Source organism: Orbicella franksi, chromosome 10, assembly GCF_964199315.1.
Source record: "Orbicella franksi chromosome 10, jaOrbFran1.1, whole genome shotgun sequence".
NCBI classification, from domain to species: domain Eukaryota; kingdom Metazoa; phylum Cnidaria; class Anthozoa; order Scleractinia; family Merulinidae; genus Orbicella; species Orbicella franksi.
Genome location: NC_138154.1, coordinates 21529979 through 21551155, shown reverse-complemented (window position 1 = coordinate 21551155; position 21177 = coordinate 21529979). Strand labels below are relative to the sequence as shown.

The 21177-nt window shown below is 38.5% G+C and overlaps 1 protein-coding gene across 1 annotated transcript in view; it reads left to right on the top strand.

Moving 5' to 3' along the window:
• LOC145500233 (mucin-like protein) overlaps positions 1-21177 on the top strand; it is a 39257-nt gene that overhangs the window by 2230 nt on the left and 15850 nt on the right. The window contains exons 2-15 of the mRNA XM_081479750.1: positions 7935-8342; positions 9384-9404; positions 10897-11268; positions 11918-11947; positions 12075-12095; positions 13240-13548; positions 15397-15420; positions 15845-16005; positions 16496-16879; positions 18349-18449; positions 18731-18823; positions 19298-19878; positions 20381-20602; positions 20873-21170. Of these exons, the coding sequence (XP_081335876.1) occupies positions 7935-8342; positions 9384-9404; positions 10897-11268; positions 11918-11947; positions 12075-12095; positions 13240-13548; positions 15397-15420; positions 15845-16005; positions 16496-16879; positions 18349-18449; positions 18731-18823; positions 19298-19878; positions 20381-20602; positions 20873-21170 (3025 nt within the window). The remainder of the gene's footprint in view (positions 1-7934; positions 8343-9383; positions 9405-10896; positions 11269-11917; positions 11948-12074; positions 12096-13239; positions 13549-15396; positions 15421-15844; positions 16006-16495; positions 16880-18348; positions 18450-18730; positions 18824-19297; positions 19879-20380; positions 20603-20872; positions 21171-21177) is intronic.

Genomic DNA, 21177 nt, shown 5'->3' with positions numbered 1-21177 from the left:
TTCGGTTGAACTTACCACAATCTAAAAAGATAATAAATCACAATCTAATTAATCCCAGTGAACAAGTCAACAAATATGGCCAGAGCTACAAATCACATACCTTAGAGAAGTAATCGATTTAAGACTTCGGGATGCCAGAGATGCGAATGGTAAATCGTGGTCACATGATCACTTATTATGAATCCGCGACCGAGTCATTTGTCATGTTGCAAGAAATGAATGTTGAGTAATTCGGAATGCAATGTTTCCGTGAAAACGGAATAGGTTACATGGCAGTAGTTAAGAAATGCGTGAGACTTTTTGTGAAGAATAATATGATGTAGTTTTCGCACAAGAAATACCCAGCAATATTTTTACATGGACTCAAGAAAATGATCAATTAACCTACTCCCAGTTAATTCCTTCTTTTAATGGCATTTTAATTCCCACCGCTGCATGCCGTTTCGCCTTTGCTTTCACGGTTACATGCTAGTCAATGGAACCTGCAAACTTTCGTAACTGCGACAGACGGATTGATACCGAAATACAAACGCACCTGCTGACGGAAAAAGTCTCAGTCTTTCGGGTAGCCAATCATAGCGCAGGATTTGGTCCATCTTGCCTTCTCGCTGAGCTACAGCCATATAGGAACGAACTAATAAGTCCTAGCTAATAAGCGATAAAAGAATTTCAAATTTGTGAATTCACCATTCATGAATTTAGAACTCCCTTTTACCCCGTTTTATAAAACTGTCTACATTATCTATGACCTTTATAACAAACTTTATTCTAAAATTAAGCTGGATTTGTTTTTCATTGATAATATTGCAACGGATGAAATTGAATATAAAGGAGCTGTCTGTCTGGTTTTGTAGCCTTAGGCTGCAAGTCCATGTGTACAGGTTTGAGCCACACGTCATTTAAAGTAGCTGGAATTTCCGGTTTTGCTTGCACAAATAGAGCAGGTTAAATTAGTAATTATAGAACTAAAGGGTAACAGCCTTTTTTGGAAGGAAAAACGATCGAAATGTGGTTTCGTGACTGATTGAGACACCGTTAATTTGTTTGCTTTGTTGCGGTTTTTTCTCTCATCCGATTGGTGGCTACACTATAGTTCGCCCATTTTTTAATAAAGGAAAGTAGTTTATTTGTCGTAATCGACAATTTATTCACGTGGCCTGATATACATTAATCAGGGCTTTTTAAGGCGGCTTCAGAACATTAATAACCATCACATCACATAACAAAATTTTTGTTCTCATCTGTGTCGCCGTTGGCCTCCCACGCAGAAGTTCTAAGGCTTGTCACGCGTGACAAGCCTAAGAACGTCCACAAAGCAAACAAATTAACGGTGTCTCCGTCCATTTACTGATTTTTATTTTACTTTGCATCAATGTTGAATCAGAGCCAATTTCTTATTCCTGAAATTTTGAGGCGGGGTCATACGGGTAGATTTTGAGAAAAACGTGATTTAACCTGCTGGTGCAGAGTCTTTCCTTAGGTACTCGGTCGTTCATTTTGGCCATTTGCTGACGTTTAATTGTTCAAGTTTCACATAGAATGATAAAAGACTAACAAAACTAGGCACCGTCCTTAGAGTAGTTCTTTCTACTTTAATAATGGCTCAGGTTTTAACAATATCAGCGAGTGTATTGATCTACCCCAGTAACCCAGTTGCCCCTGCCAAAGCAGGCCTTGAAACCTCGGGCTACATCTAAGGGTGGCTTCTTTGGTTTATTTGAGCCTCTAAGGGCGCTTATATGGTTTAGTTGAGCCTCCCAAACTGAAACAACGTACTACTGAAAAAAAAATGCTATTTTAAATTCGGTTGATAGATAAAATACCAGCTCCTCCCAAATCCAGTTTGATCTGAGAAAAGTGGATGACTGCCCGTTTTAATTCATTTTATGTTGTATTTCATTCCACTTTATTTTATTTTAGATTAACTGAGACAAGTTTGCAACTAACTGAAACAATTTCACAGTTGCAGTTGCGCCAGAAGTGACGATTATTGGTATTCAAGAACAGTTTGTGATAGAAGGAAGATTACTACTTCTGACATGCCAGTACAATGCTTTGCCACCGGTGTCTGAAGTGCAGTGGAACAAAAATGGAACAGTAATAGCAAGAAATGATAGTGTGGAGATTAATGACTCAAGAGTAACTATTCCACATTTCAATCAAAGCCAAGTACAATTAGAAATAAATGCAACTACACCACAAGACGCTGGGAATTACACTTGTCTTGTTGTCAATGATGTTGGTAACTCATTAGATGCAACATCAATCATCATTCAAGGTGTGTGTGACTACGGATTAAAATTTTCAAAAACTTCAGCTTAGAGTCCACATAGAAGTAAGTCATTTATGAAACTGATTTCTGTAGATCGTACGTGTTTCAATGTGCGTTAAAGTAACCATTAAAGCGCGCGTGATTGACGTGCAAATCACGTAGGTGTCCCATTACAGGTATCCAATGGGCCAAAATTTTTCTACCGTGACCAAATCAAGTTTAATGAACCTGTACTTAAACCAGGAACACCAAAATAGCAGCATACCACTAACCACTAACGGTTAACTTCTTCCAGCTGAAAAACTGGCTGTTACTTGTCGAAAATTATACTGAAATCCAACTGTAAACATGTACCTGCAGATGGCGTACTGCGCGCGCAAAACAAGTGCGAAATACGCAGATATTTTACTTACTGAGGAGGTGACAGGAAAAAGTGTAGCGGGCACGGTTAAACCTTTCAAAAAAGATCAATAACTTTAAAAGATGCAAAATGGAAATGACAAGCCTATTCAACAAATGATTAGTTTCTGGTTGTGAGCAAACGATATTTAGACTTATTTAAGCTGAACCAGAGGAAGCATGCCAGAGACGCTAAAAGCGCTTTTACAGCGATTTTCTTATTAAAAGCATACCAAAAAGGGTTTTTATGTTACCATTTACCATTTATCTTAAGATCTTTATAAATGTGTTTGTTTTTCTATATGAAAAGTCAAATTCTAAGGAAATCTGTGAAGAAACATCCTTTCCATCAATTTTTTTTAGAAAAATGCTGATGTCAGCATTTTTGTTGACATTCAAGGCTAATTATCTCGAAAAATGCATGGCTACCCCGAGTTTTCCTTGTGGATTCCAATAGCTCTTGCAAAGATCTACTTTTTCCGCGTGGTCCTAACCTGGCGCAAAAACCTTTGTATTTAGTAGGCATCGTCCTTAAAATTATTTTCATGAGAAGAGTTTTTCCACGAAGACTCATTTTGAAACAGAGGCTCAAGGTAACTCGGAAATGGCCTATTAAAAAAAAAAAAGTTGTAAGGGGTTACCTGTAATTGGACACCCTTGTGATCGGCGCAGATTACATGGCAAATAAGTGCGAGGAACCAATTACAATGAGGGATTTTGCTATAGATACGATTAATAATAAAACAATTTTAATCGTACATGGATTGTTTTTGAAAAGAGTTTCTATAAATCAACTCTACAGTGAAACCACACCCACCGTTGAATGTGTCAGTTGATTCAAAGAGCTCTCGAGTAGTGGTTATTTCCTGGATTTCTGGTTTTGATGGAAACAGTGCAATTCAAAACTACACAGTGAAGAGAAGTCAAAATAATGAAGTGTTTGTAGATGCTGTCTGTCAAGGATCCCTGTCAGATAGTTCCTGTGTGGTGTCCAATACAAGTGCTTCTCTTGGAAACCTCTTACCTTGGACAACATACTACTTTAAAGTGTTTGCAAGAAACATGGTTGGCATTAGTGATGGGAGCTCTGTAGTGAATGCTACCACAGATGAAGAAGGTGCTATGCATGAATATAAATAATGTAGTTGTTTGGAATTTTAACAGTTGCAATTAATTACATCTTAAGAATTTTACGCGCTCGTCTGTTTAGCGCAGGAAACACTGCAATGGTAGAATATCATTTCTAGTTTGTGTGCATGATTTATTCCGGAATTTCTGCTCTTCAAGGGTTGGTTTTAAGGAACACTGTTAAGAGATTCCCGTTGTGCTCACCCGTTACAGTCGCAGCTTTGTGAAACAAATACCTCTCGTGTTATTTCATCGCTGAAACAAAGCTTGCAACTTGGAAGACTATAGAACAATCGCATGGAAGAAAGCTCGATATATCTGCGTTCAAGTTACATTGGAAATTACGGAAATCATATGTGACTATGTTATTACTAAAAATCACAAGAATATAAAGTATGCATTCTGTATAAGGTCATATTCGTGAAACATCGAACAATATAAATCTGCATTGACTGCCAAAACTTGATTAACTTAAGCCCTCCAACTCGCTTTATTAGATGAAAATATTGCTTCCCGATAGTTCTCAGGAAGATGCATTGTTTTCTGTATAATCACTGAAGAAAACGTAGTTTGCAGTAGGTGACCAAGCTAACGGTTAACATACCGCGACTTTGATGCGTCCCTTCGGTTGATAGAAGAACAATACGTTATTCATAACAGTGAACAAGTCAACAAATTTGGCCAGAGCTACAAATCACATACCTTAGAGAAGTAATCGATTTAAGACTTCGGGATGCAAGAGATGCGAACGGTAAATCGTGGTCACATGATCACTTGTTATGAATCCGCGACCGAGTCATTTCTCGTGTTACAAGAAAGTGAATGTTGATTTATTCGGAATGCGATGTTTCCGTGAAAACAGCATAGGTTACATGGCAGTAGTTAAGAAATGTATGAGACTTTTTGTGAAGAATAATATGATGTAGTTTTCGCACAAGAAATACCCAGCAATATTTGTACATGGACTCAAGAAAATGATCAATTAACCTACTCCCAGTTAATTCCTTCTTTTAATGGCATTTTAATTCCCACCGCTGCATGCCGTTTGGCCTTTGCTTTCACGGTTATATGTCAATGGAACCTGCAAACTTTCGTAACTAGGACAGACGGATTGATACCGAAATATAAAGGCACCTGGTAACGGAAAAAGTCTCAGTCTTTCGGGTAGCCAATCATAGCGCAGGATTTGGTCCATCTTGCCTTCTCGCTGAGCTACAGCCATATAGGAACGGACTAATAAGTCCTAGCTAATAAGCGATAAAAGAATTTCAAATTTGTGAATTCACCATTCATGAATTTAGAACTCACTTTTACCCCATTTTGTAAAACTGTCTACATTATCTATGACCTTTATAATAACCTTTATTCTAAAATTAGGCTGGATTTGTTTTTCATTGATAATATAGCAACGCATAAAGTTGAATATAAAGGAGCTGTCTGTCTGGTTTTGTACCCTTAGCTGCAAGTCCGTGTGTACAGGTTTGAGCCACACGTCATTTAAAGTAGCTGGAACTTCTGGTTTTGCTTGCACAAATAGAGCAGGTTAAATAAGTAATTATAGAACTAAAGGGTAACAGCCTTTTTTGGAAGGAAAAATGATCGAAGTTTCGTGACTGATTGAGACATCGTTAATTTGTTTGCTTTGTTGCGGTTTTTCTCGCATCTGATTGCTGGCTACACAATCGACAATTTAAAATAACATTAAAGTGGTCACGGTTTTTTGACTTTCACGATAAAAAGTTCGACCATTTTTTTAGTAAAAGAAAGTAGCTTATTTGTCGTAATCGACATTTTATTCGCGTGGCATGATATACATTAATCAGGGCTTTTTAAGGCGGCTTCAGAACATTAATAATCATCACATCACATAACAATATTTTTGTTTTCATTAATCGATGTATCAAGCAAAGCTCGGTCTCTGGCAACAAGCGCGTCAGCAGTTCCAGAATTCACCAGTCAAGGTGATTTCGTCTCGTCTAGTTCGTCGACGTACTTGAGTCAGGCCGTTTCCTCGTCAATGAGTGAGTCGTTAACTTTCTTTCCATGAGTTTCTATGTCATTCAAAAAGCGGTGGTTTCATTTCATCCAGCGTTTCTGACCAGAGTTCTCAAATCTTCTACAACGTAGCGACCAACAAAAACAATACAATTAGTGCTTTTGCCTCTTTGAGTTCCTCTGTTTGTTATTGTCCCTGCATCACAGCAACTTCAACATCGTACCTGTTGTGTAAGTGTGCAAGTCGAGAGAAACTTAGCGGAGAATTAAAGTTATATATGTTAGGGTTTGCAGTCCGCACATGAAATATTTCAAGGACTGCAGCACAGAATGTGTTTTTGCATTTTTTAGGTGGCCATATCGTGCAACAAGCTATATATAAGTTGTACATTTTTATTTTTATTTTTTGATTTCATTGAAGCCGCTCCAAGAGAGAACAATATGTATCCATACAATTTTAGTTGATGCTACAATAACGTTTCAAAAAATGCACTAAACATGTTTTGGCAATCTTCGTGACGGTTGCCGCTACAACAGCACAACCGCTTGAAACGCCCTTGATTTTAGATCTACGAGATTTTCCGTTAAAGGCAAGTCATGTGACCCCTCCTCCACCCCCACCCACTCTGGGTTAGTGTGGAATTGTGATTAGCATATTTGAACATACTAATAATGCAACTTTGTTCCAAGTTTTAACAAATTGTAAGAGGGATTTTGGAGCCATCTTTATGTTGTGAAACCAGTCCAATATTTATTAAACTTTTTATAAAGTGGAAACTTAAGGCACACCGTCCCCTTAAATATTCTAACCAAAATTTCTCGTTCTTTGATTTTCCCCTATACATACTATGGAATTGCACCCTGGGGGCAAGCTGCACAATTTTAGTGTAAAAAGATCTTTATCTTACAAAAACGACCTCTTTGATTAATGTTCTTTGCTGGTAATAGATCTCATGCTATTCGTTTGTTTGTCTCCGCCCATGTTTTACCCCTCAGTATGCTTTATTTTGAAACAATATCTTCTCTTATGCACGATGTATCTACCAACTCTGCGCCTAAGAATATCTGTGATGTATTTCCCTGTTCTTCTGACGTCCATTCATAAAACACCAGATTTTCTGATGCTGGTAACTTGTATGTTAATAAATCAAGACTGACTATTCGACCTAACACGTTCTCTGTTTTTGGAGCTAAGTTATGGAATTGCTTGAGACCTGAATAGCGTAAACTTCAAAGCAAAATTCGCCAATTATTTTTTGCGATGCTTGGTGATGAGAATGATTATTTTGAAGTCTCGACGTTAATCTCAAAAATTACTCATTACCATTCATCAAACTCTGGCTATTATGATTTCCTTTTTATGAATTCTTGTTCAATCCATGTAAATACTAGTTATCTGTTAATGTATGTGTATACCTGATTACTTTTTTTATCTTATTCATTTAGCTTACCTGTTTTAAAATCACTTTTACCTAAATGTGGTTGTAAATAACAGAACCCGCGTCGATTAGCTCTACTATATGCGGGTTGTGTAATCCTTTATATTATAAACTTAAAATTATAGAAATAAAAATTGAATTGAATTGAAAACTTGCAATTCCATGATAACAAATGGAGGTCACCAGACTCGTCATTAAGAGCTGTAATTAACAGCGTTTTCATCAGCTTATACCCGTTGGTATGGTAACAAGTAATGACAAGTAAACAAGTAACTATAACTTGTTCGCCAATGACTGGTCATTTGTTTGACGAAAGAGCGGCAGTATTAATCCATCAAAGTAGAAGTGCTGAAATATGCTGGAAACGGTTGCCAGCCAGCTAATGAATTAAAAAGCTCGATACTGCACTGCTATCCTGCAGCAAGAAGGCGAGACAAACGATCTTTGTTTGTTTCACCTCACATAACATTGCATCTATGCTTTTGCCGGTAAGACAAGGTGCGAGGGTAAAACCCTGAATCAGAATGCTATTATTCGCGTATTTGATAAAGTAAAAATATATAAGATTTACTGAAAGTCATGTTTAAGAGTACTTAAATTCATGGATTCTCTTAAAAGGAGAAGCAATTAGAATCAATATACATAACGGTCTATTCTACTAAAAGACAATTCTAGTTTGTCCGTTTCTTGCTCCATTTCAGATTCCGGCAGCAGTGCCAGTGTGTCGCCAAGTTCCAGCAGCAGTGTCAGTTTGTCTGACAGTTCCAGCACAAGTGCTATTGTTTCAGAATCCGTCAGTTCAAGCAGCAGTGTCACTGTTTCGCCAAGTTCAAGCAGCAGTGCCAGTGTATTGCCCAGTTTCAGCAGTAGTGCCAGTGCGTCTGACAGTTCCAGCAGCAGCGCTAGTGTTTCCGAATCCGTAAGTTACAGCAGCAGCGTCAGTGTGTCTGAAAGTTCAAGCAACAGTGCCAGTGTTTCAGAGTCCCTTGGTTCCAGCAGCAGCGCTAGTGTTTCAGACACCGTAAGTTCAAGGAGCAGTACCAGTTTGTCTACAATTCCTGTGAAGAGTACATCTCCGTCAGTGAGTCAGACCATCTCTGCATCAAAAAGTGAGTCCTTAAGCCTTTCGTCATTAGTCAGCAAATGGGTTCGTTTTCCAGGGTATAATAAACGATTGTAGTGCGCCTAGAGTTTCCTATGTTACCAAAAACATGCAACCCAACAATCGATCAAGTTTCGGGGGAAACATTAGAGGGATCATTAGAGAACGACAAGGCATAGCATGGTATGGCACGGGCATAGCATGTCATGTAGGGTTTGGCCTATCATAGCATTACCTTTACCCTTACCTTAACAGAAAGGAGCAAATGATCTATAATGACTAACTATTACGATAAAAAAGAGCTAGCACTGTAATACAACCATAGCTGTGGTCATTCTGGCAATCGTTGTTACGTTTAACGTTTGTGACCCCAAAATTTAATATTAGTATAGGTAATCATACGGTTTCCAGTTCAATTTGGAATTAATTTGTACGAGCGAGGTTTTCAAAAAGCTGAAGTTTCAGCTTTTTTGAAAAACTCACAAGAGCAAATTAATTTCAAATTGAACGATAAAAACTGTATGATTACTTATTGATAATATAAACATGAAAAAAATTGAGTGGAGGAAGTGACGGAAGATCCTTCTTAGCTTAAAGCCATTTTTTCTCATTCGAGAAAACTTTTTTCAAAGTTTCCGCACAAAAGTTTCCTCATCATTTTAGGTAATATCATTGCCTTCGAAAATTTCCTATTGTCTTTCAGCCAATCATAATCCAGAATTACGATGTGTAATTTGCACTGGTGTTACACTTTTTGCACCGGTGTTACACTTTTTGCACTGGTGCTACACTTGAACTGCACTGCTATCAGCCAATCAGAATCGAGTAAATTTTTCATGTGTATTATTAAAAACGTTAATAATTTGTGATGTCGTTTTGTCTTTACCTTGAGTACAATGATTGCCGTGCAATCTACTGTAGGTAAGTCTCCTGTTTATTTGTTACACATTCTCTCATTATCAACCTACATATTTGTGTAATTATAAACACTGCTAATTACCTGATACTGTAGTCACATTTTCTTCCTATTTTTCGTTTTTCTCGTCAGCTACAACTCCAGCTCCAACAAGTGAGTATAGATAAGATCACCGTAATATTTCTTTTCATTTGTGTTAATGTAAATGATTTTATGACTGTACGCGAGGTACAATGAATATCATGTGTAAGTAATTACCTTAAAGACGGTGCCTACTAAATACAAAGGTCTTTGCGTCAGGTTAGGACCATGCGGAAAAAGTAGATCTTTTCAAGGGCTATTGGAATCCACAAAGAAAACTGCGGGTAGCCATGCATTTTTTCGAGATAATTAGCCTTGAATCTCAACAAAAATGCTGACATCAGCATTTTTCTGAAAAAAGAAGAAAAGAATATTTCCCCAGAGATTTCCTTAGAATACACCTTTGCATACAGAAAAGTAAACACATTTATAAAGGCCTTAAAACTGTATGGTAAATGGCAACATAAAAACCATTTGTAATATGTTTTTAATAATAAAATCGTTGCAACAAAGCTCTTAGCGTCTCTGACAGCCTTCCTCGGGTTCAGCTGAAATACAGTCTAAACACCTTTTGCTCACAACCAGAAACTAATCACGTGTTGAATAGGCTTGCCACTTCCATTTCATGACATAAAATGTAGGGGTAACCACACGTTTTTAAAAGTTATTCATCTTTTTTGAAAACTTTCACGGTGCCCGTCACATTTTTCCCTGTCATCTCCCTAGTAAGTAAAACAATTGCGTATCTCGCACTTGTTTTGCTCGCGCACTAGGTCATCTGCAGGTACGTGTTTACAGTTGGATTTCAGTATAATTTTCGAGAGGTTTACAGATAGTTTTTCAGCCGGAAGACGGTAACAGTTGGTGCTTAGCGATATGCTACTATTGTGGTGTTCCTGATTTAAGTACAGGTTCATTAAACTTGATTTGGTCACAGGGGAAAATTTTGCTTTCAATTTAGTCGTGTATTTGGTAGCGTAGTTGATCGCGTCATTGTCAACCCTAGCGCGCGCGCGGCGCTTAAACCATGCCTTGCGTGATGCGGAGAATGTGTGCGCACTAACAAAAGTAGGCACCGTCCTTAAGGTTATTATCGAAGAAAGTTCGAAATGTGGCGTTCTGCATTTTTAGGTGGCCATATCGTGCAACAAGCTATATATAAGTTACACATTTTTATTTTTATTTTTTGATTTCATTGAAGCCGCTACAGGGGAGAACAATATGTATCCATACAATTTTAGTTGATGCTACAATAATGTTTCCAAAAATGTACTAGTGCGATGCAAAGGTGTTTAACCAATCAGATAACATATCAGCCAGTGTGTCTCTTACGCCAGCTCTGTCTCTGACAACAAGTGCGTCAGCAGTTGCAGAATTGACCAGTCACGGTAATTTCGTCTTGTCCAGTTACTCGACGTACTTGAGTCAGGACGCTTCCTCGTCAATGAGATAGTCGTTAACTCTCTCCCTTTCTCCTTTCTCTCCTCACTTTATAAAAATTGCTTGAGAACATTACTAGTCATTGTATTTACTAGCGTTAAATTGTATTCTGTGTTCTTTTTAGCTTCTTCCAGCATGAGTGATGCCACCCCTATGTGTATTTGTCCTTGTGGTTCTACTTCAACGAGATCACAAAGTACTTCCTCACTATATCATTTAACGAGTAGTGCAATCAGTACATCCAGCACCTCTGACCAGAGTCCTCCATCTTCCTACATCTTAACGACCGCTGCAACCACTACATCACAAAGTATTCCGTTGCCATATGATTCAACGAGTGGTGCAACCATTACATCCAGCACTTCTGGCCAGAGTTCTCCATTCTCCGACAGCTTAACGACCGCTGCAACCAATACAAGTAGTGCCTCTGCCTCTTTGAGCTCCTCTGTATGTTACTGTCCCTGCAGCACCACATCTTCGACATCTTACATGTCGTGTAAGTATGCGTATCAAAAGAGATTAGCTCACAGCCAGTTTGCTTTTTTTGCGGTTTTTCTCGCATCTGATTTGCCAGCTAACTTGCCGATGTCGGAAAGGCCGCCATGCTACCGAATGCGAAGACAGCGGACGACCCACGTTCAGAGATGGTCATGTGTTATGTTACTTATCCTCGATATCATATTGCGTGTTGCTTTTTTTTAAATATTGATATGACAGCTCGCACACAGAGTGAGAAGATATGACTGGGTTCGTTTTCCAGAGTATAATAAACCATTGCCGTGCACCTAGAGTATCCTATGTTACCAAAAACATGCAACCCAACAATCGATCAAGTTTCGAGGAAAATGTTGGAGGGATCATTAAAGCACGACGAGGCACAGCATGGCATGGCATGGGATGGCATGGCACGGGCATAGCATGTCATGTAGGGTTTGGCCTATCATAACATTACCTTTACCCTTACCTTAACAGAAAGGAGTAAATAATCTATAATGACTGACTATTCCGATATAAAAGAGCTAGCACTGTAATACAACCACAGCTATGATCATTCTGGCAATCGTTGTTACGTTTAACGTTTGTGACCACAAAATTTAATATCAAAAACGTTAATAATTTGTGCTGTCGTTTTGTCTTTACCTTAGCTACAATGATTGCCGTGCAATCTACTGTAGGTAAGTCTCCTGTTTATTCATTACACATTATCTTGTTATCAACAGACATATTTGTATAATTATAAACACTGCTAATTACCTGATACTGTATTCAAATTTTCTTCACATTTTTCTTTTTTCTCGTCAGCTACAACTCCAGCTCCAACAAGTGAGTACACATAAGATCAGCGTAATATTTCTTTTCATCTGTGTTAAAGTAAAAGAGTCTATGACTGTACGCGAGGTACAATGAATAATGTCATGTGCAAGTCAATGTCTTATGCTTATCATCGAAGAAAGTTCGAAATCTGGCGTTCTGCATTTTTAGGTGGCCATATCGTGACACAAGCTATATATAAGTTATACATTTTTATTTTTATTTTTTGATTTCATTGAAGCCGCTCCAAGGGAGAACAATATGTATCCATGCAATTTTAGTTGATGCTACGATAATGTTTCCAAAAATGTACTAAACATGTTGTGGCCATCTTCGTGACGGTTGCCGCCACAACAGTACAACCGGTTGAAACGCCCTTGATTTTAGATCTACGAGATTTTTTCCGATAAAGACATGTCATGTGACCCCTCCCCCACCCCCACCCACTCTGGGTTAGTGTCGAATTGTGATTAGCATGTTTGAACATACTAATAATGAAACTTTGTTCCAAGTTTAAACAAATTGTAAGAGGGATATTGGAGCCATCTTCATGTTGTGAAACCACTCCAATATTTATTAAACTTGTTATAAAGTGGAAACTGTTGGAATTATTGCGCGTTTAAGGCACACCGTCCACTTAAATATACAAACCAAAATTTCTCGTTCTTTGATTTTCCCTATACATACTATGGAATTGTTTGACGAAAGAGCGGCAGTATTAATCCATCAAAGTAGAAGTGCTGAAATATGCTGGAAACGGTTGCCAGCCAGCTAATGAATTAAAAAGTTCGATACTGTACTGCTATCCTGCAGGAAGAAGGCGAAACAGACGATCTTTGTTTGTTTCACCTCACATAACATTGCATCTATGCTTTTGCCGGTAAGACAAGGTGCGAAGGAAAAAACCCTGAATCAGAATGCTATTATTCGCGTATTTGATAAATATAAATATATAAGATTTACTAAAAGTCATGTTTAAGAGTATTTCAATTCATGGATTTTTATAAAAGGAGAAGCAAGTAGAATCAAAATACATAATGGTCTATTCTACTGAAAAGACAATTCTAGTTTGTCCATTTCTTGTTCGTGAGATAAAGGGAAATCAACTGGCGTTCGAAAATATTTGATTTTAACTCCAATTGTGTTTCAATTGCAGTTGTATTAGAAGTGACAATCGATGGAAATCAAACAGAGTTTGTAACGATAGGGGACAATATGCAGCTGACCTGCCGGTATAATGCTTCACCACCAGTGTCTGAAGTACTGTGGAAAATAAATGGGACTGTTATAGCACGAAATACAAGTGTGGAGATAAATGACTCAAGAATAACTATTCCACATTACAATGAAACCCAACTTCAGCTGAAAATTCTTAACACTACCTCACAAGATGCTGGAAATTACACCTGTGATGTTGCAAATGGTGTTGGCAACTCATCCGATACGATTGCAATTGTTATTGAAGGTGTGTTTTAGAGTACAGAACCAATTATTCAATAGGCTCATTCCTTGCACTCATGTTTGTGTCTCTGAGGGTATTTATGTTGTGTGTCTATATTATGCGAAATTAGTGGTAGTCTAAACATATCATATATACTCTGACACGGGATTACCATCCATTAGGATTATCAAGAGCCACTGTGTCGCAACTGTTAATGTAAATGATTTTATGACTGTACGCGAGGTACAATGAATGATATCATGTGTAAGTAAATACCTTAAAGACGGTGCCTACTAAATACAAAGGTTTTTGCGTCAGGTTAGGACCATGCGGAAAACGTAGATCTTTTCAAGGGCTATTGGAATCCACAAAGAAAACTGCGGGTAGCCATGCATTTTTTCGAGATAATTAGCCTTGAATCTCAACAAAAATGCTGACATCAGCATTTTTCTGAAAAAAGAAGAAAAGAATATTTCCCCAGAGATTTCCTTAGAATACACCTTTGCATACAGAAAAGCAAACACATTTATAAAGACCTTAAAACTGTATGGTAAATGGTAACATAAAAACCGTTTGTAATATGTTTTTAATAATAAAATCGTTGCAACAAAGCTCTTAGCGTCTCTGACAGCCTTCCTCGGGCTCAGCTGAAATACAGTCTAAACACCTTTTGCTCACAACCAGAAACTAATCACGTGTTGAATAGGCTTGCCACTTCCATTTCATGACATAAAATGTAGGGGTAACCACGCGTTTTTAAAAGTTATTCATCTTTTTTGAAAACTTTCACGGTGCCCGTTACATTTTTCCCTGTCATCTCCCTAGTAAGTAAAACAATTGCGTATCTCGCACTTGTTTTGCTCGCGCACTAGGTCATCTGCAGGTACGTGTTTACAGTTGGATTTCAGTATAATTTTCGAGAGGTTTACAGATAGTTTTTTAGCCGGATGACGGTAACAGTTGCTGCTTAGCGATATGCTACTATTGTGGTGTTCCTGGTTTAAGTACAGGTTCATTAAACTTGATTTGGTCACAGGGGAAAATTTTGCTTTCAATTTAGTAGTGTATTTGGTAGCGTAGTTGATTGCGTCATTGTCAACCCTAGCGCGTGCGTGGCGCTTAAACCATGTCTTGCGTGATGCGCAGAACGTGTGCGCACTAACAAAAGTAGGCACCGTCCTTAAGGTTATTATCGAAGAAAGTTCGAAATGTGGTGTTCTGCATTTTTAGGTGGCCATATCGTGCAACAAGCTATATATAAGTTATACATTTTTATTTTTATTTTTTGATTTCATTGAAGCCGCTCCAAGGGAGAAAAATATGTATCCATACAATTTTAGTTGATGCTACAATAATGTTTCCAAAAATGTACTAGTGCGATGCAAAAGTGTTTAACCAATCAGACAACATATCAGCCAGTGTGTCTCCTACCTCAGCTCTTTCTCTGACAACAAGTGCGTCAGCAGTTGCAGAATTGACCAGTCCGGGTGATTTCGTCTCGTCCAGTTACTCGACGTACTTGAGTCAGGACGCTTCCTCGTCAATGAGATAGTCGTTAACTCTCTTCCTGACGGACTATTACGAAAAAAAAAATAGCTAGCATTGTAATACAGTCAGTGCTACGATCATGCTTACAATCCTTATCACGTCTAACGTTTGTGACCCCAAAATTTAGTCTCAATAACGTTAATGATTTTTGCTGGTATTTTGTCTTTACCTCAGCTACAATGACTGCTGTGCAATCTACTGTAGTTAAGTTCATTCTGCATTTAAAACATTGTCTCATTATCTATCTACATACGTATTCGTATAACTAAAAAAGACTGTCAAGTATCTGATATTCACATTTTTCTTACCATTTTTTCTTGTTAGCGACAACAACCCCAGATCCAACAAGTGAGTAGCAATAATATCGCGTAAGGGTTCTATTTCTCTTCTGTTAATACAATTGATTTTATTAAGACTCTGCGTGAGGCAAAATGAGCCAGGTATCATGTGTATGCAAACGCCTTGAGGCCATTATCGAAGGACAAGAAAGTTCGAAGTGTGACGTTCCACATTTTTCGGTGACTATCTCGTGCAACAAGCAATATAAACAAATATTATAGCAATTACCAGTTTCTCCAGCTAAGTCTTACTGATACAGCACAGACTAATATTAGAATAAAAGGATAGGGATGTAACAACAACAACAACGACAACAACGACTAAAAAACAACTAGGTAAGCGCCATAGCTCAAGCAGTCCTTTAATCATGGCTTTGATATATTGCTGATTAACTGTAATTCTTAATTTGATCCATTCGCCTATTTCACTGAAGCTGCTCCAAAGGAGGACAATATGTATCCATACGGCCCGCAGCAGAATGATAACGAGTTTCGTCTTGAAGACTCTCCATACTTCTCCTCCTCCCACTGCTTGAGGATCGACACCGATTGGACTGGATTTCCATTCTTCTCGGAGAGGCATTACAAGCTGCATGTAAGTATATAGCGTGTTTTCAAAATGACGTAACCGCAGCCATATTGGCATCCTTTTACGGCGGCCATTTCGGTGTTTCAAGCCAATCCTGAGGGTGTTGAACTCTTTTCTTATGTAAACACTTTCTTTCATTCCAATAAAATTGCATTGCTGTTGGCCACGTAATTGGAAACGCTCTATTTGTGGACATTCACATAAGTATATAAACCTCTTCGCTTTTATTTACTAAAGTGAACTATATTCTACTGTAGGGCTTTCGTGTTGACTCTATAATGTGATGTCTGGATTCATCCTGGAATATAAATGTGTTCCTTGATGGATTAGCATCCCATCAGGTAGCAGTACTAATAACAGATTTCATCTCCGTAATTAAGTCAGTGAGACAGAGTTAACCAATAATAAATTAGTACACACGTGTAATACTCGCTCTTTGCCAAACAAGAGTTGATGTGGTGTGCTTTAATCTAAACATATTTTCTTCATTTTGTAGATATGCCGCAATGGTATAATCCAGTTGAATTATGAATGGAGCTGGTGGTGGCCAAGGAAGTTTGGTGTCTACTGGTGGCTGAGAAATATGGCAATTATTGCACCGTTCTGGGCCACGACTGATACGCACTTTGCCTTTAGAGCTGATCATTCCAAGGTATATTATCAAGTATACAGCCAAACCAAGAAAAGCTCTTCTGAAATCCTCAACATGGCCTCACAAGATGTAAAGCGCTATGGCGACAGTAAAAAATTTGCCAACTTCGCTGCCAGTTGGGTTCTTGTCGTGACCTGGCAGAAGCTCTGTCCATACGTCTATTATCCATATTACTACTACTACAGATACTATTATTCTGGGGAAAACTTTCCCTTAAACTGTCCCTGGGTAAGCATTTCTTTTTCTTCTTTCTTAAGCTTATCTTTGATTAGTATAATAGTGAATAGAATTTGTCAACTTTGCTGCCATTTGGGTTCTTGTCGTGACCTGGCACAAGCTCGGTCCATACGTCTATTACTACGATTACGACAACAACTGTCGTTAGGTAAGACGTCTATTATCCATATTACTGCTACTACCAATGCTATTAGGACTTTAAGATATGCTACGGCGAGCTACTATTACGGCTACTTTGACCGTGAGAGATTGGGCTGACAACGCCTCTTTCTCCGCAAAGCTCAAACGGATTATGATTTCGCTGTACGGCAACGGCGTGTGCAGCCTCTACGTGTCTTTACAAAAATGGCTTCGTTCAAGGAAACCAGGGACATTATTCTACTTTCATACTACGTAGGCTGGGTTAATGACGTATTAATGTATCCGTCCTACATCTCCCAGATCTTAGATTTGCCTCTCAGATGCACGCTTTTAGAACCGCCTGTAATTCCACTCACAAAAAAAATTAACACTTATAAAAAGCTCGATTTCAGCACGAGCAGAGTATTTGTACAATGTGGTAAACCCGAAAATACAAAACTTTTCGTTCTAATACTGAAGTACATTTTCAACAGCAAAAACCAATTCTAGCTCAACTCAGTATATACGAAGCTTTCTTATTTGTAGTTGCTGTTCGGCCAGGTACAAATCTGACTGTCCCTCACGGTAGATGTTTAAATCGTTCAAATTGTCTGTACAAATGACAGAGAAACAATTATCTTAGAACGGAATTTTAGGATTGAGTACATCATCTTTGAACTAGGCGGTTCAAACAGTGAAAAAAGCGTTAAAATGAGAAGTAAACAGCAGGCTTACACTCACGTGAAACCCGGCACTTTCCGTAGTAGAAAGCAAGGCTACGGCGGGAAAGCCATACTGGAACGCGCGTCATGACGTCACCGAAAGTGATCTTCAGCATTTGCCGCGCACTATAGCCTAGCCCTACTATATCTTAAAGTCCCCATTATTACGGAGAAAACGTTCCGATAAACCTTTTTTCTTATGCATTTCATTTTCGTCTTTCTTCTGCTGATCTTTGCTTAGTATAGTTTGTGGAAACAGTGAATCGGTAGAGCCTTTTGCACTCTCTGATTGGGTAATAAACTAGTAACTAGCTTTTCTCATAATGTTACTTCTAAAACTGCTCGAGTTGCCGTACGTGCTGTTTTATAAACTATTCGGGAATTCGATAATTATTAGAGTCTTGAACCTGTAGTGATCTCGTGGGTCCATAAGAACAAGACTGAAAAAAGTATACTTTAGAAGTTGCAAAAAACCATTCAACTGAAGAAAGACGTAGTACGTTTTTGTCGATCGTCTAATGTCGTTAAGGGACTTGCTTTTTTTGATCGCTGACATGGGTTACTGCATTTTCTTGCATTTTCATTTGAAATCTTACTTTACTTTAATTTCCCTTTCAGAGTAACACTTTTCAAGCTGTCATAATTACGGATGGATTAAACACATTTTTGATGTACAATTACCCTGATGGTGGAATTCAGTGGGTGGTTCCAGCGGATCCGTAAGTGGATTTGCATTGTTTCCAATCAGCGATCGCAAGTGAGAAATGAGTTAGGCTTATGCGTCTGAAGATTGACCATGGCTTAATAGTGGAAATCAATATATCAATCACTTTTCCCGTCCGTCTAGCCATCGATCTTGTTATTTTGTCACCGTTGTTGGTGATGATGCTAATTTTTTTTTTTTATTTGGTGATAATTTTGCTGTTGTTATTTTGTTGTTGTTGCTCGTCTTGCCACTGAGGGAAAAAGCATACAAGTTGTGTAACTTTTATTCTTGCAGAGACAATTACCGTTACTGGACTAGTTACTATGGTCTTCCTGTCGCTGGCTGGAACGCAGGAAATGATGGCAAAGATTATAAAAACCACAAAGAGTGAGAAGTTAAATTTACGAAGAGTAGAAGAAGAGCAGAGTTAGAGAGAGTTAGAGAGAGTTTAAAAATAGGGACAATTTCATACTTATTCTATCGTTGCGTCGTTTACTACAACTCTCTTACTACACTCTTGTGCTGTGCTAACTGCAGTCGTCCTACATTACAAAAATGAAACTTTTTACACAAGTATAACTATTACGCTTCTGATTGGTAGAAAAAAAAAAAAAAAAATGGCGCCACTTATTCAACCATCCAGAAGTAAAACCAAAACCCAACGTGACCCGCTCGCACCTTTTCCCACGTTTAGTGCCAGTTACAAATATTTTCCTAGAGAGTTTTGATTGGTTCACTGTATTATCTGTGTCTTTCCTGATTGGCTAGAACTTCAGCTTTGGTTTTTCGACACTCAATAAAAAATTGTTCATCTTCTTGAGTAAAAGTGTGAACTTTACTTTCGCATTTTTCATATTTCAGCTCGGCTACATTTGCAATGTATGATCTTGATAAGAAAGAAGGAAATACGGGTTCGTTGGGAAGGTACTTTTGGAGGATCGAGGACAGCGATGGGACAGGTGCACGGGAGAAGTGCTTATCATGGGCTCTTCTTAATGAATTCGCGAACATTCGTTACTTGTACCACATCTTAATAAAATCAGACCCGGAGATGGCATGTCCTTGTACTTGGTGGCAAGCGTGGCTGGACTGGGGAAGATTCTCCTGGAGCTGGTGGTATTCGTGGCCTGAAGTCTGTTATGAATCCAGACGTTCCAAATTCGTATATTATTATTCTACACTAACAGGATTAGTTGGACTTTGGCTGAGACAGGAATGTTGCTACTCCACTGACTGGAGAGACTGGGGATCTCTCAAGCTTGGTCCTCCTGACGGCGGTCATGTGAAAGTGACAGCTTTCCATTACTGGTACAATCACGTGAAAACGTTCTCCTTGGACGAGGAGGCCTATCAATATTGTTGCGTTGACATACCTTTGTGCAATCAGTTTTACCTTTATCGTCCGTCTGATAGCTGTTCCCTTTACAGTCCTCCACCAAGACGTAAGTGTTACTGTATATTATAGTATGTTGTCATAAAATGTAATGTCATGTCACGTGACATAGCGTGCCACCACGCAACTTCAACTGAAGTCATGCCATACACTTTTGTTGCTTGATGGTGCCACAATATTGCCTTTTAAGTTCTCTATTTAAAAACGCAACGAATACCGCGTAAAACATAAGCGGATAATATGGCGGTTCCCGAGTCATTCACTTTTGAGCTCCCCATGCCCTATGGGAGCACGTGGTATGACGTAATATGACAGTTGGTTTATTGATTTATGTCGAATCTAATCGCATAAGTACGTAAATCGCCTGTTTTACAATTTCAAGTAAAATTACTTATTTCGTTGGTTTTATAATTTCCTATTTTCATTACCAGCAATACTTGAGACATCGACTTTTCAGCTCGGGGGCAATCCTACAAGTAACAGCAAAGACTTGCGACTTGGCTAGTTACCCACGTACTCTGTTTAACTGCTCGCTTTCATTGTTAATTCAGGTTGGTTCTGGGGCGATCCTCACATTAAAACGCTGGATGATGGGAATTACACGTTCAATGGACTCGGTGAATACGTCATGATTGATGCACAAAATGGAACATTCCAGCTACAGGCCAGAACAAAAGCTGCCCAGGGAAATTCAACAACCGCCACTATTTTCTCAGCCGGCGCAGCGAAAGAAAAAAATACGAGCACCATTGAGGTCCGAGTAAAGGAAGGCGGTGAGGGATACTAAAGAGCAATCAAACCTCTATGCCTTGAGATATTAAAAAAGTAGATGTGAAATTTCTGGCTCACTACATCTGCTTTGTTCAAGAATATTAGCATATGTGATAATCTCTGTTTCTTAGAAACCATTGAAAAACAAAACTTCGGCCATTTCTAGTCATTATGGCGTAATTTGCCGTAAATCGAAGGATGTTTATAGCCGTCATTTTTATTTTCAAATTTACTGAAACGCAAATATGTGCAATTGATTTTCATGTTATTAGGTGGACTCGATATCCTGATAGACCAAGAAAAGTACGAATACTACGACAAGCTGACAAACCAAAGTGTAGAAGTTGGTAGAAACCTTTCTGTCTCAAAATCGGAAGAAAACTGTTTACAGGTTTCTTTTCCGTCAACAATGTCGGTGAATTTTTGTGAGAAAAAGGAGATGCTGTCGTTCGTCGTAACTCCAGCAGACGTTTACAAGAATACCACCAAAGGCTTGCTGGGAACGTGGAACGATAACCCAGATGACGACTTTACATTGCCTAATGGATCAGTTTTGCCATCATCTTCAACGTTGAGA